Genomic DNA, 13,826 nt, shown 5'->3' with positions numbered 1-13,826 from the left:
GAGGGGCGCTACCTCCCCATCACCCATCCTCTTTTATATCAGGTATTTAATTGGTTCCAGTGCAGGAGTTACGGGGCTCTGTACCATATAACCCATAACACAGGGTAGGATCTCCCCAGACTATCCCCCGAGACTCAGTTCTCTGAATCCTAGCACCCTCCTCCCATGTGAAGGAGACAAATTATACAGCAGGGTGAGGACCTCAGGTTGTGAGGGCCAAAAGGTCTCACCCTGTCACATTGAGCCCAAGGCCCATCATCAAAATCCTACATTATTTACCTTTGGAAACCATTCATTTTATTCTCTTAGCTGCACTGGAAACCGGCTGCATGCCATGATGAATAAACAACTCCACCCTCGTAACTCAGCTGGGTACTAAGCATGTTCCTACTTAACCCACTGTGGCTTGAAGGTGCTGCAAGGAAGGCAAAAAGCTTCCCGGTCCTCCACCAATTGGCCCAAAGGAGAAAAAAATTCCTTCCTGACTCCCTAAACAGGTGATCGGCTAGACCCTGCAGCATCTGTCAGGCTGGGTTCCCATTCCTAGTTCAGACGGGTAGGGTCGGCTGCTGGAACGGAGCTGAAAGGGGCACCATATGGCCCCTGTGCTTGACTAAATCCTGGAACCTGGAGAATGCTGGCCAATCAGCACCCATCTCCCTCGACTGGCCAGTGGGTGCCAGAGACTCCCATGGGAGGAGCTACCTATTATCCCTTGGCAAATGTGTCTCTTCCTTACTGCTGGGACCGTTTCCCTTTCACTGCCGGCCTCCTCAAGTTTCCACACCACTTGATGGTGGTGGGAGGGATGGCAATTAAACCTGTACCTGCAGATAGATTTTTGATTAAATGGAACATTGGCAATGAGTGAGTCACACAGGAAGAGGCATTATTAATGCTTATCAAAATCAGACACTAGGTAAAGCCCCTTCATTGTTTCATTCCACTTTTGCAATAGCTGACTTCTAGGATTTTTGTTATTTTAGTTGAAATCCGTTGATTTTGCTGGTCAGGTAGAGAATGACTCAGCCATGTGGTTTGTCTGCCTGGAATCATCTCCATAGGCATCATGGCTACTCTTTTATTATGTTACCATGGAAATGGCTTCTGTTACTGTGGATATTCAGAAATAGAGCCTCTGCTCATAACAATAATCTAATCGTACCCTCATTCACACACAAGAAAAAGAAATAAAAGAAGTCTGAACTGGAGATTAATGCAAGTTTACCCGCCATCAAATTGATGCGGTGGTTTGCAGTGAGGTCCTTGGAGCCTTACAGCTATCTCTTTAGTATTGGCACTGGGGTCATCTTCCCCAGCTGTATATGGCACATTTAGGGTCCCTTTACCCCACTCTGGTCCTTTTACCCAGTTTAAAGAGTCTGGAGCAGAGGTGAGGCTCACACCCCAGGAATTAATGAGTCCTAATTCCATTTCTAACACTGAACCCCTCTCTCTCCTTGGGCAAGCCGCTTAACCTTTCTGCCTCAGCTTCCCCACCAGAAAAATGCAGATGATAATACGCACATAACTCACCTCACAACATGAAACTCCATTGAAATTGCTGATGGTGAAAGGAGGTGAATGTCCTTGCAAAATGCTGTCAAAGGCCTTCTGTGTGTTGTAAGTCAGTGTGAATTTGACCCAGTGTTTCTAAAGTCCTCAAAGGTATTATTCAGTGATGTTTGTGGTCTCTTTTGCAATCCCTGTTTCTCCATTTTAACATCACAATTCTGTAATCCTTTCCTATTTGGCATTCATTCCTCCATATTCTAGGAAGTTATTCTGGGAGTCTTTAGTCATGGTTGCTCAGATCTATCCTGTCCTGCTGTAATGGAACATCACAAGAGAGTGTTGCATGGTAATTCTGAAAGCTGCTTTCTTTTAAAGATGCTGGCTTATTCGGGGAGATGTTATGCTTTATTTTAATGCAACATTAGAGATTAATGCTTTTACCAAATCTTTTTACCTTGCAAAGTACTCTTTCTAAATGTCATGAATAAGAAGGATATTTTATGTGATAGCTGACTGTAAATCTGAGACTAGTAAAAGCAAAAGCAGAAAATGACTATTAACAGCTGGGATATAAGCGTCAGATAAAAATCCTTTTTGTTGTTGCATCCAGATAAAAAAATTCAGAGCTATCCAAATGAGGGAATAAGTATGGTAAGCTGAGCCACTCCTCAGCAATTGCCCTATTCAATTTTTTAATTATTTCTGTTCATCAGTTGGGGTTTTCTTTTCTTCTTCTAAGAATAATAATTGCATAGTCAACCTAAATTATATGTTACAGTTGATGATTTGGAGTGAGTTCTACAAGGTGCTGAGATCTTCCTCTATGGTGCTGTGAACAGCATTCAGCTCATCTCTGGAAATGTGCAGCCCCTTGTAGAGTCAGGCTGTAAGCAACTAAAAAAAATATTATGTGTTTGGAGACTGCGAGTGAGATTCTCACTCCTGCTCTAGCCTTTTTACTTCAGGTAAATGAGCCAGTGAGACATAAAGGGGCCCTAAAAGCCCCATGTCCAGCCTAGGGAGGTTTCCCCTGGTGCAGGAGCTGTAGAAAGTCTGCATTTTGAGGACTCCTGCACCAGCACTGATGTAGGGACCTGCCAGGTTTATAGGTGGGGAAGAAGGGACAATATGGGGGTAAGGTCACAGTATGCAATATTGTGGAGACTTTGGGCCATGCTGCAGTCCATAGAGTAGCCCCAGAACCTGCTGTAAGTTAGATCCCAAGGACTGTCTAGGTTGAGCTGGATATTTTCTTTAAGTGAAATCTGAAAAAATAAAGTTGTTGTTTTTTTATTCTGACTAAAAGTTACAGAAGCTCTAAAAGGTCTCATATGCCTCTTATGCTCCAGGTTAACCATGCAGAAAGCAAAGTTACCTACCAGGTCAGTAAACAGTGCTGGCTATGGAAGAGAAGTGTGGGGAGCTGTAGTCAACCCAGTTGTGTGACCAGAGAAGTGGGGCTAGAGAAACCTGGTTCTATTCAGGACCTCTTTTGCATTTAAAAAAATAAAAATTGACCATACATGTTGAGGCTGGGATCTCTTTCCCCCAGTAAAGTTACTGTCTGCAGAGGTTTGGGGCTTATTCCACCTTTCACTGGCTATGGAGACAAGGTAAGTGAAATCTTGCCTTCTTTCCCTCCATTGACTGTTATATAGGGCTCCCTCCTTGGTGATCACCATTTGCAGAGGAAGAACACAGCCTTGTGAGCCCCTTGCTGGTGGCTGGCAGCTCTAGCTCCATTTTAGAACTTCCATTTTCAGAACTGACTGTCAACTGCTCCTTCCATTAGCTCCACTGCCCTGTACAGGAAAAGTTAGAATTAAGGAGCAATGTAAGACTGGATTCAGCTATATGCAGCTGCTTCTGAGAGTGAGGTAACCTTTAGAATAAAGGGCAACATTGATGGCTATAGGCTTCAGAGGTGTAGCCTTGTTAGTCTGTATCAGCAAAATCAACGAGGAGTCCTTGTGGCATCTGAGAGCAGGGGTTCTCAAACTGGGGGTCGGGACCCCTCAGGGGGTTGTGAGATTATTACATGGGGGGTCGCGAGCTGTCAGCCTCCACCCAAAACCCTGCTTTGCCTCCAGCATTTATAATGGTGTTAAATCTATAAAAAAGTGTTTTTAATGTATAAGGGGGGTGGCACTCAGAGGCTTGGTGTGTGAAAGGGGTCACCAGTACAAAAGTCTGAACCCCCTGCCTTAGCGACTAACAAATGTATTTGGACATAAGCTTTTGTGGGCTATAACCCACTTCATCAAATGCATTGGGTGAAAAATACAGTAGGCAGATATAAATATACAGCACATACCTGCCTATTGCAGTTTTCACTCCATGCATCTGATGAAGTGGGTTATAGCTCACAAAAGCTTATGCCCAAATAAATTTGTTAGTCTCTAAGGTGCCACAAGGACTCCTCGTTGTTATTGATGGCTATGAAAGCAAGGACTCTCAAACATCTTCTGTGAGCTGTGCAGACAATTAAAGGCTGAACAGAGCCCTAGAATAAAAAAATAACCTGCAAATGTCCCCATTGCCTTTTTCCACTTATATTCTACATATAATCTTAAAGGATGACCATAAAATATGTTGTATGTTTGATCTGTTAGCACCTTTTTCTTAGCATTTAGCCTTTTGCTATTCATTTTTAATTAGGATGTTCAGGTGAAATAATGAACACAAGAGCATAGTGTTTGGCTAGTATCAGGTGGAGTTTATGGTCTTTCATGTTCTTCTTAGTATGTGAGAAAATGTTCAGTTTTTCCAAGACATACCGTGGTGTTGATAAGTTTGGTTATGCACAGTTCTGTTCCGAGGTGGTGGGCCTTGGAAAGGGATCTGTGAGAGCAGCAGGGGAGTTTGCTTTCTGTCTTGGTCTCTGATCAAAGTCAGAGGCAGAGTCTCTGAGGAACAGTTGCTCCCTGGAAATCGGGCATTGGGTGTTGTACTGAGATTCCTAAAAGAAGAGACTACCTACCTGCCATTTGACCACCTCTGTTCCAGGATTGGTGTATATGTGTAATAATAATAATAATATCTAGTTCTTATATAGCAAGTTACATATATAGTAGACTGATTTCTCCTCCACTGGGAAGTTGACCTGCATGGCCTCGGCCTGGAGATCTGTTGCCACTTGGCAGAGGTAACATTACATAGGTATAGCCTATATCAAAACCACATTCTCCAATTTCAAAATGATTCCCACCCTCCCCAAGAAGAATATTATATGAATAATAATAGAAAAGCAAGACACAGCTAAGAGAGGTTCAGTCACTTAGGGCTGCATCCCGCACAATGCTGAGTACTCTCCATGCAGGCGAGATATTGAGTGCCCTGCACTCCTGTTGAGGGTACTCACAACCTAGCAGGACTGAGACCATGGACATTGTTGGTTCATTGGCAGTTAGAACCCAATCCTACAAGATGCTGAGTACTTCCTGAGTGGTGCAGGATTGGGCTCTTAGTGAATCCAGAATGAAACCAGCCAGATTTTTCCCTAGTTTTATTTTTAGTAATAAAACCTCACATGGTAACAGTTGTTGTAGAGTGACATTAGAACAGGCATATTATGTGTTTGTTTTAGCAAACATATATATGAGGTAACTATTTCCCCCTAAGTCTTATATTGACCGCTTAGAACAGATTAGAAACTGAATGACAAAAAGCATATAGTTTAATGAAGGAAGTGATGCAGAGCCCTTTCTCAAGGTAGAATTCTAAGTAACAAATCTTTAGGGGTTGTTTTCCATCTGTGGAATTCTCATTCTATGCATACTTAACGACAGGATAGGTATTTGTAACATGCTAGTGAGTATGAGGGGTTTCTACACAATGACATGTAAAAAACGTCTTGATGCTTGGAAGATATGTTCTTAGGTATGTGCTTGACTTTTAGAATCTACTCAATTTTGACTATAACTATAAACAGGGGCGGCTCTAGGCACCAGCGGGCCAAGCGCCCGCTTGGGGCGGCATCCTGGGGAGGGCGTCATTTGGCTCCGGTTGAGCTCCCGCAGTCGTGCCTGCGGCAGGTCCACCGGAGCCCGGGACGAGCGGACCTGCCGCAGGCATGACTGCGGCGGGTCCCGTCTTCCCGCGGCTCCGGTTGAGCTCTCGCAGGCATGACTGCGGCAGGTCCGCTCGTCCCGGGCTCCGGTGGACCTGCCGCAGGCATGCCGGCGGGAGCTCCACCGGAGCCAAATGCCGCCCTCCCCAGGATGCCGGAGCCGCGGGAAGAGGGGACCCGCTGCGGGACTGGGGAAGGGCGGCGCAGCGCTCCGCGCTGCTTGGGGCAGCCTACTTTGTAGAGCCGCCCCTGACTATAAATGTATGTTTTATCTTGCTCTAGAGAATTTTCTACAATAGAAATTCTCAATTATAGTTATATTATGTGGAGTAATTTTTTATTCAGTAAATACCCTGCCAAATCATAAAGACTAAGAGCCATATTGGGCCACTGATTTTAAGCACAAGAGAACTTGCCATTAATTTCAATAGAGAGTTCTGCTGAAAAATCACAATATGGCTTTATAAGTGTAATTAGTCAAACTTTATATATTTTATTTTAATTATAATGTAGCAATGATTCTAACATTTTATACAATCATCTAAATGCATTTTAAACACATTAATTCAAAAGGGCAGAATAGTTTATTTAATCATAATTGGACATTAAGATAAGAAATTTGTCATGTCTCAAAGAAAGGCATGCTGGTGTTTTTGCAGAATTTACATAAGAGAAAGTATCACAGAAATGAAACTAACAGAACGATCTCAAACTTTCCCACTTGAAGAGTCAAGTGCCAGTGCAATTGGGCAAACAAATGTGGCTTAATTGTGCTTCACCTGAAGTGTCTGGTTTATCGATCTTTGTATGAGTGTATTTTAGGATTTGTTAGATTTCATTTCCATAATTTTAAAATGTCATAAAGACAATACTAAGTAACTGTCTAGGAAGCAACTCAGCATTACTCCACTTCACTCTACACCTGCCCTCTTACTTCTCTGCTGCCCTGTCCTCCTCTCCCCCTGCCCTGCAATGTCCCCTTTCCCATCCATGTTCTTCCCATTTAACTTTACCTCCCAACTAATCCCTTTCCCTTCAAAAACTAACATGATGTTTGCTGCTATTACATTGTTCACTCCACTTGTGCGGTACACCCCTTTCCACACCCTGTGGCTGTCTGACCTATTTATGTTGTGAGCTCTTCAAGGCAGGGCCTGCCTAATACTTTGTGTTTGTATAGCTCCTAGCACAAAGGGGCTCTGTTCTTGGTTGGTCTTTAGGCATCGTGTCCGTTTCAGATAGTAAAGGAAAGAATCTTGTTTATATAGTTAATGTGCTAAGATCCTGGGAGCAAAGCCAGACTTTTATTATAGCTTCTTTAGAGGGCCATCCATTCTGAACTGAAAGTTGTCTTAACAAACCCTTGATGAAACCCCAGAACCGAAAAGTCAATTTTTATTGCAATTTCTATGAAAGACATTATATGTACTGTGGTCCTAGGGTGACTGGATAGAAAGTGTGAAAAATCAGGACAGGGGATGGGGCGTAACAGGCACCTATATAAGAAAAAGCCCCAAATATCGGGACTGTCCCAATAAAATTGAGACATCTGGTCGCCCTATGTGGTCCTGATTTGATAGCAGCAGTTCAGAAATTGATAGAAGATACTGGTGTGGAAAATAAATGTTTGAAAATCAAGAAAATGGTTGTCATCAGCACAGTAGTCGTTATTTCATCTGTATTTACAATACCATCCTTCTGCACATGATGAAAACTAGTTCCCTAGCAATACATATTTGAGACTCCCTGTAAAACTAAAATGTCCTTTTCTGAATATGTTCTATAATTGTTACTGTATATATGTACAAGAGACATTTCCAAAGTCATCAACTGATAATAACTACCTCACAAAAAATGTAAACTGTATATTTTTATTTTAATGTTATTGGTTTAATATTTGTATACTTTATACTGCCTCTGAATATTGGGCCACGTTACCTTACAGTAATAATTGGTTTTAGGTTTTTAATATGCTTAGAAGCATCTGGGTATGAACACCAAAAATAACTAAATAAACAAACAAATATTCATTATCATTATTAGAGCTGAGAGAACAGTGGAGTAAATTTTCCATTAGTATTTTTTGCAAAATGAACTTTGATTTGATCAAGTTTGAGATCACTGCTATTGGTACAAAAATCTGCTAAATGAGATATGAGTTAATTTCATGCAATTAAACATCCAGCCATATTTCCTGGTTCAACAGGGCACTTGACTGATTTGTCCATTGAACAACATAGTGTTGTAAAAGTCGTGGTTACTAAACATACTAAGATATTATTGGAAAATGAAGCCAAATATCTGATTATGCTTTGTCTCTTCTATTCAGTCACAAATATTTACATTTATATTTTGGATCTGTCCATATACTAAAAAACCTCGGTGAACTACAAGATTTTCATAATTAACTATCAAGTTTGAAAATGAGTAAGCAGAGTGTGCATAAATCTGCTGTAATATTTTGCCCCCTAAAATGTCCTAATTGGAAACTTGGTAACATTTGCGTTTATTCTTTAATTGGTAGTATAATCAACTTCAGTTTGAATGCTTTGCCTAAGATGGCTTTCATCAATTAATGTCTTTGTGCATCAACATAATGTGAGAGGGAAGAGAAAGCACTTTTCCTGTAGCTTTTATTAGAATGCTTTAAATCAATTAAGAAAGGTGAATTCAAAATAATTGGGAGGGTTGAGATAGTTAATATGGCAGCCAGAATAAATGTGATTTAGGCCCATATGCAATGTTTTTTTCTATCTGAGACGTGTCCAGTTAGTGAATGCTCTTACCTGCTCCTTGATTTTGAGGCTTTTTTTTTTTTGACGAGAACATTTCTTCACTATTTGAGTCTACATAGTATTAAAAAAGTATATTTAATATCCTGGGCTTGAATCCTCGGACAACCAATAAAATATACTTGCCAGAAATCTCCCCTCAGATCCATCCAATAATGTCTCGTGGATCTGAGATGAGAGTTTTGTTCATAGATGACTGAAGCTACATGCCTATTTGGCACTGCATCATGCCATCAGCATGTGTCCTACCTCCTTCTTACTAGTCGGCAGGTAGGTGGCAAGGATTCCACCTGGAGGACATAAGATATAAATGTCCTTCCCCTGGTAGGTCAGTGCTACCCCATCTGAGCTGGGGTTCTGGTTCTATCTTGCTCACCTCAGGTGTTGCCTCCTTTTCCTTCCCCTCATAACCCAGGGCAGTGGGGACTTTTCGTGGGGCCATCTCCCCTTTTCATCTGCCCAGACAAAGACCCACTGTGTTCAGTTGTGGGAAGCACATTCCCTTTATCTTTTGGTTTGTCCATCCTGAGGCAAAAAAGAATTACAAGTATATGTTAATCTTAAATCTGATCCAGTGATTGTACAAACAATTTGTACTTATCCATGTTACGAAGTTCAGAAACTTTATATATTTCTGCAGGAGTGATTAGATAGAATAAACTTACTGTTGTAATCTGTAGAACATAATAGCATGCAGATCAAGGCATAATCAATTTAATTGCATTAAGTGGGGAGGGATAGCTCAGTGGTTTGAGCATTGGCCTGCTAAACCCAGGGTTGTGAGTTCAGTGCTTGAGGGGGCCACTTAGGAATCTGGGGCAAAAATCAGTACTTGGTCCTGCTAGTGAAGGCAGGGGGCTGGACTCAATGACTTTTCAAGGTCCCTTCCAGTTCTAGGAGATTGGTATATCTCCAATTATTATTTATTTTTAACTTTGTTTTACTGTGCATTAAGGAACTCTAGAACATTTAAATTGATATTCTTTTCCCCCGCAGAGATTGCACCCACCAAAGATTGTCTGCAGAGATAAATGTGCTATTGATGTGGATGTTCGATGCAGAAGATAATAAACACCAGATTGCATAGTCCAAACATAAAAGAATAATAGAATTTTAAATATTGCTTGAAATCCCAATATAAGGAAATTGGTACAAATTTGTACCAACACTTGACTTGATAAAGAGTTAATTGCGTTGTTTTGAACTTAACCAGTGTTGATCAATCAGGTTAATTTCTCAGTCTTTTGCTTCAGGCAGAGTGGAATACTTGGTCTGCTCCTTTGTATGTCAGTAATACACAAAATGACTCTGTAATTTCATAGTAATGCTGGTATGTGAGCAGTAAGCATAGGCTTTGACATGCTTGTGGTTTCATAGCAGTCATTCCTGATTATGTAGTTGCTGTTCGGTGGACAGTTCTAGGCATCACATTACAGGGGTAATATTTAAACATTGAAAAAGGTACATAGGAAGATAATCACCTTGATCACAGAAACTCCCAGGGATTACAGCCACTAGGTAAGTTTGCATAGCTACTGTCTGGGTCAGAATTGCATTAATTAGAAAAAGCTATCAGCTATTCAGATAGGGGTAGAAAAGGTAAAAGCCATTTCACAGAATAATAGTTATCTTATTGTATGTTATCAACGTACTTATATGCCCCTCCCCACAACACTGTAGTATCTAAGCATCTCCCAAATACTTAAAATTTAGAGCTGGTTAAAAATGTTAATAGTTTTTTTCCATTTATCTGATACACTCTGTTTTAAAAATAAAAGAAATAAAAAATATCTTTCTCTTTCTTTTTTCCCAGCCTATAGGAAAAATAGCTTAGTTGTGTGTGTGTGTTTTAAGGAGTGGGTCTATGTGCTTGTGAAGCCCTTATTAAAAGAAAGAAAGGAAAAGGTTTTGCAGGTAGTCCTGAACAAAGAAAGCCCCAAATCATTCTTATCTGGGAGTGAGTTCCTTAGTTGAGGTTCAGCTGTGAAAGTTTTGTCTCCTGTGCTCACAAGCCTGTCTCTATTTGTTGATATTTTCATGCAGAGCCTAACTATCATGGGAAGTCATGTTGCATAGAGAGACAACCTTTTAGAAATATAGGCCCATTCCTATTGAGGGCTTTAAATATGAGGACAGAGACCAGGGATTAGAATTTATTTTCAGTGGCAGTCACTGTGTAGAAAAGAGCAACTAGGTGATCTGTTCACAGTAACCTGTGTTGCTAAACAATGAGCTGCTGTGTTTTGTGCTATTTGGTGATTTTTCAGGGTCTGTGATGTCATCCCAGATATAATCAATTGTAATAACCCAGCCCGAATGTCACAAATGTATGGATCACTGTAGCCAGATCTGAGTCTGTTAGGAAATGGTATTCTTCTGTCCACTGACAGATGTAAGTGGATGTTCTGTGCTGCCATTGTTATTTGAGCATCTAAAAATGCTCGGGTGTCCAAAAGGAGCCCAATGTTGCAGCAGCCTGGCTTAACAATCAGTGGGTAGATGTCCTCAATAGAAAGGTATAGTATAGAGGCAGCAAGTTCTTCAAAGGTCTTCCATCTTCCTACTAGTATTCAGTCAGTCTTGCCTGGGTTCAGATTTAGCCAGCTGCTCTTCAAACTGTCTATTTCACAGGCTAAAAACAAGAGAACATGAACTGAAGTTATGAAAGGCCTGGGCAACAATGGATATTAACAAAAATGTCTTTACAGAGGGTCATGTATGTGTGGAATGAACTGTCAAAGGCATCAGCAAAAGCTGAAAGGGTAAACATATTCAAAAAGGAATTAGAGAAATATTCACAAGAAGCAAAGTTTGCAAGGTAAAGACCCAGGAAGTTAATAAACACACAGATGGCCACCTTTCTAAAGGGAGAACTAATGCTGGGAAATCATTGTGCCACAATCTCTTTGTGTGTTTAAATCCCATTATCTAACATCATTGATCTTATCCCCAGTTCTGTATTGCTATTGCAACACAAAATGCAAAGTTGGAATACTATGAAAGAGCATTATTTGTGCCTAGTCTGTCTACCTGCAACATCTTGCGAGGCGGTGATCCTGTGAAATTTCTAGTCCAAAGTATTTAAATTTATCATCCAAACTTGCACATCAGAATCAAACCTTTGAAGGGTGGTTCATCACTAACCAAATCCACAAATGCTCAGTTTTACATTTGGATCTCTGCTTTTGCTGAATTTATATGTAAACTTTCAGGTATTTAGAGAGCTCCTTATTAGCTACAAATCAGTGAAGAGTCCAGAGGCAAAGTTTTAATTTATGTTACTAACTGCTTTCAAAACTGTGATTTTCATACATCAAAACAGCATTTATGGGTTTTGTTAAAACTAGCTTCTTTGTTAAGCAGGCTGCCTTTTCAGTGATTTGTCTTCACAAATGTGGAGGACAGGATCAATGGATATTGGCAGCTCTCATCTACATCGTTTTTCAGATATGGTATCTGTAGTATCAGGGAATAGAATTAGGCCTTCTTAATTTACCGAAAAGTATTAATTAGCTAAACTAACCCTAATTCAGTATATAAAAATTACTAATAATACTCTGCAATTTATAGAGCTGGATTAGAATTATTATTAAATAAGAGGAAATACCTACTATTCCTTAGGTCTTCAGAGAATAATACCTAAGCACTCAGAAGATTCTTCACTTTCTGCTTGGTGCATGACTTAATTGATGGATTTTATTTTCTGGGTACATGAGATAACCTTTTATAAAGCAGTGTCATTCTTTCTTTCTTAAAATAATAAGATGAAATATGAATGTTATTTATTATTGTATTCTGATGGTGTCCACAGTGAACTATGCACTGAGCACACAGAGGATGAAACCGTCCATTCCCTGAAGAGCTTACAGTCTAAGAAATTTTGATGAAAAGCTGAAAACCAATTATGAACCAAGTCAGCTGGGAGGAAGAATTTAATCAAAAAAATGTGAATGATGGGAATCTTGTAAGAACACCTTATTAGATTCCCAAAAAAGCTACAATTGAGTAAGAGAGCTGTACTGGTTAAAAAACTGACCTGGTTTAGAAAGGAGGTGAAGGCAACTATATATATATAATCCCTCCACTAACACAATGTTTGGGATATTCTATGGACCTTCCAGGATCCAATTTGGATATGGATAGAGACCTCCTTAATATTTTGATGAAATAAATCCTGCTGGGAATTATGTGATTATGGGAGACTTTAATTTTCCAGATATATATTGGAGGACCCAGATATTCCTGGATGTGATAGCTGACAGATTTCTTCACCAAATAATCATTGAACCAACAAGAGGTGATGCCGTTTTAGATTTAGTATTGATAAGTGGTGAGGACCATCCTAGAAGAACTGGTTGTGGAAGATAATCTTGGTTCAAGTGATTGTGAGCTAAATGGAAGGATAAACAAAAATAGGTCTGCAGCTTGTCTTCTTGATTTCAATAAGGCAAACTTAAAAAAATTAAGAGAAGTAGGAGAGTGTACTGCACTGAAGAACTCAAGTATCTGAATGTGGAGGAAGCTAGGAATTATGTTAAGTCAAAGTTACAGAAACTGTCTGGAGCCTGCATCCCAAGCAATTGTAGGGTGAGTTGCAGACCAAACTGGATGAGCAAGCATCTGAAACAAGTTATTAAAAGAGAGCCTATAACAAATGGAAGAAGGGATGGATCAGCAAGGAAAGTTTACCGCTTGGAGGTTAGAAAGTGTAGGGGAAAAGTGAGAACTGCCAAAAGTCAAGCAGAGTCAGACCTTGCAAAGGAAATTAAAAACAATAGTAAAAGGTTATTTAACCATACAAATAAAATAAGGAAAGAAATAGGATGGGGTGGAAATTAAAGATAATCTAGGCATGACCCAACACCTAAACAAGTACTTTGCCTTGGTTTTTAATGAGGGTATTGAGGAGTTGAGGGATAGTGGCATTGTGGCTAATGAAAACAAGAATATGGAAGTAGAAATTACCACATCCGAAGTGGAAACCAAACTCCAAGAGCTTAATGGGACCAACTCAGGGAGACACAATAATCTCCATACAAGAATATTAAAGGAACTGGCATATGAAATTACAAGCCCAATAGCAAGGATTTTTAATGTCCGCTGTGTACCCGGAGGAGCCAGAGGACTTGTGGATTACAAAGGTACCAAATCCCTGGGAGGTAGGAAGTAGCCCAGGGGCAGCCGATGACTGTCCAGCTATGTTGCTGACTGACTCGAGGTCAGTGTGTTACAGCTGGATCCCAGCTTAACTCAGTGGAGGATCACTCTGCCACTGTTAGGGCCCTGGGCTGGGACGCGGTGGAGTCAGGCCGGCCCGCATCCCCCTACCCCTACCACCCCACCCCTGGGGTGGCTGACTCCCCACCATAGGCCAGGAAGCCTGTGTGAACCTACCGTTCATCGAAGTAGGACACTTGACTCAGTTGGTGCCCCCTCTTCTGGAGCCCCTA

At 40.7% G+C, this 13,826-nt stretch overlaps 1 protein-coding gene across 9 annotated transcripts in view; it reads left to right on the top strand.

Moving 5' to 3' along the window:
* The window catches only part of GALNT13 (polypeptide N-acetylgalactosaminyltransferase 13), a 369,936-nt gene that overhangs the window by 313,741 nt on the left and 42,369 nt on the right, over nucleotides 1-13,826 (top strand). Inside the window, exon 14 of one of the 9 annotated variants that reach the window (XM_039494894.1) lies at nucleotides 9,373-10,069. The exons of the other annotated variants lie outside the window; for them this stretch is intronic. Coding sequence (XP_039350828.1) covers nucleotides 9,373-9,444 — 72 coding nt within the window. The 3' untranslated portion in view covers nucleotides 9,445-10,069. Of the gene's footprint in view, nucleotides 1-9,372; nucleotides 10,070-13,826 lie in introns of those variants that run through there. 9 annotated transcript variants of the gene reach the window in all.

Source organism: Mauremys reevesii, linkage group 11 (genome assembly GCF_016161935.1).
Source record: "Mauremys reevesii isolate NIE-2019 linkage group 11, ASM1616193v1, whole genome shotgun sequence".
Taxonomy (NCBI): domain Eukaryota; kingdom Metazoa; phylum Chordata; order Testudines; family Geoemydidae; genus Mauremys; species Mauremys reevesii.
The sequence above is the reverse complement of the archived record's forward strand: the minus strand, read 5'-3'. Positions and strand labels throughout refer to the sequence as shown.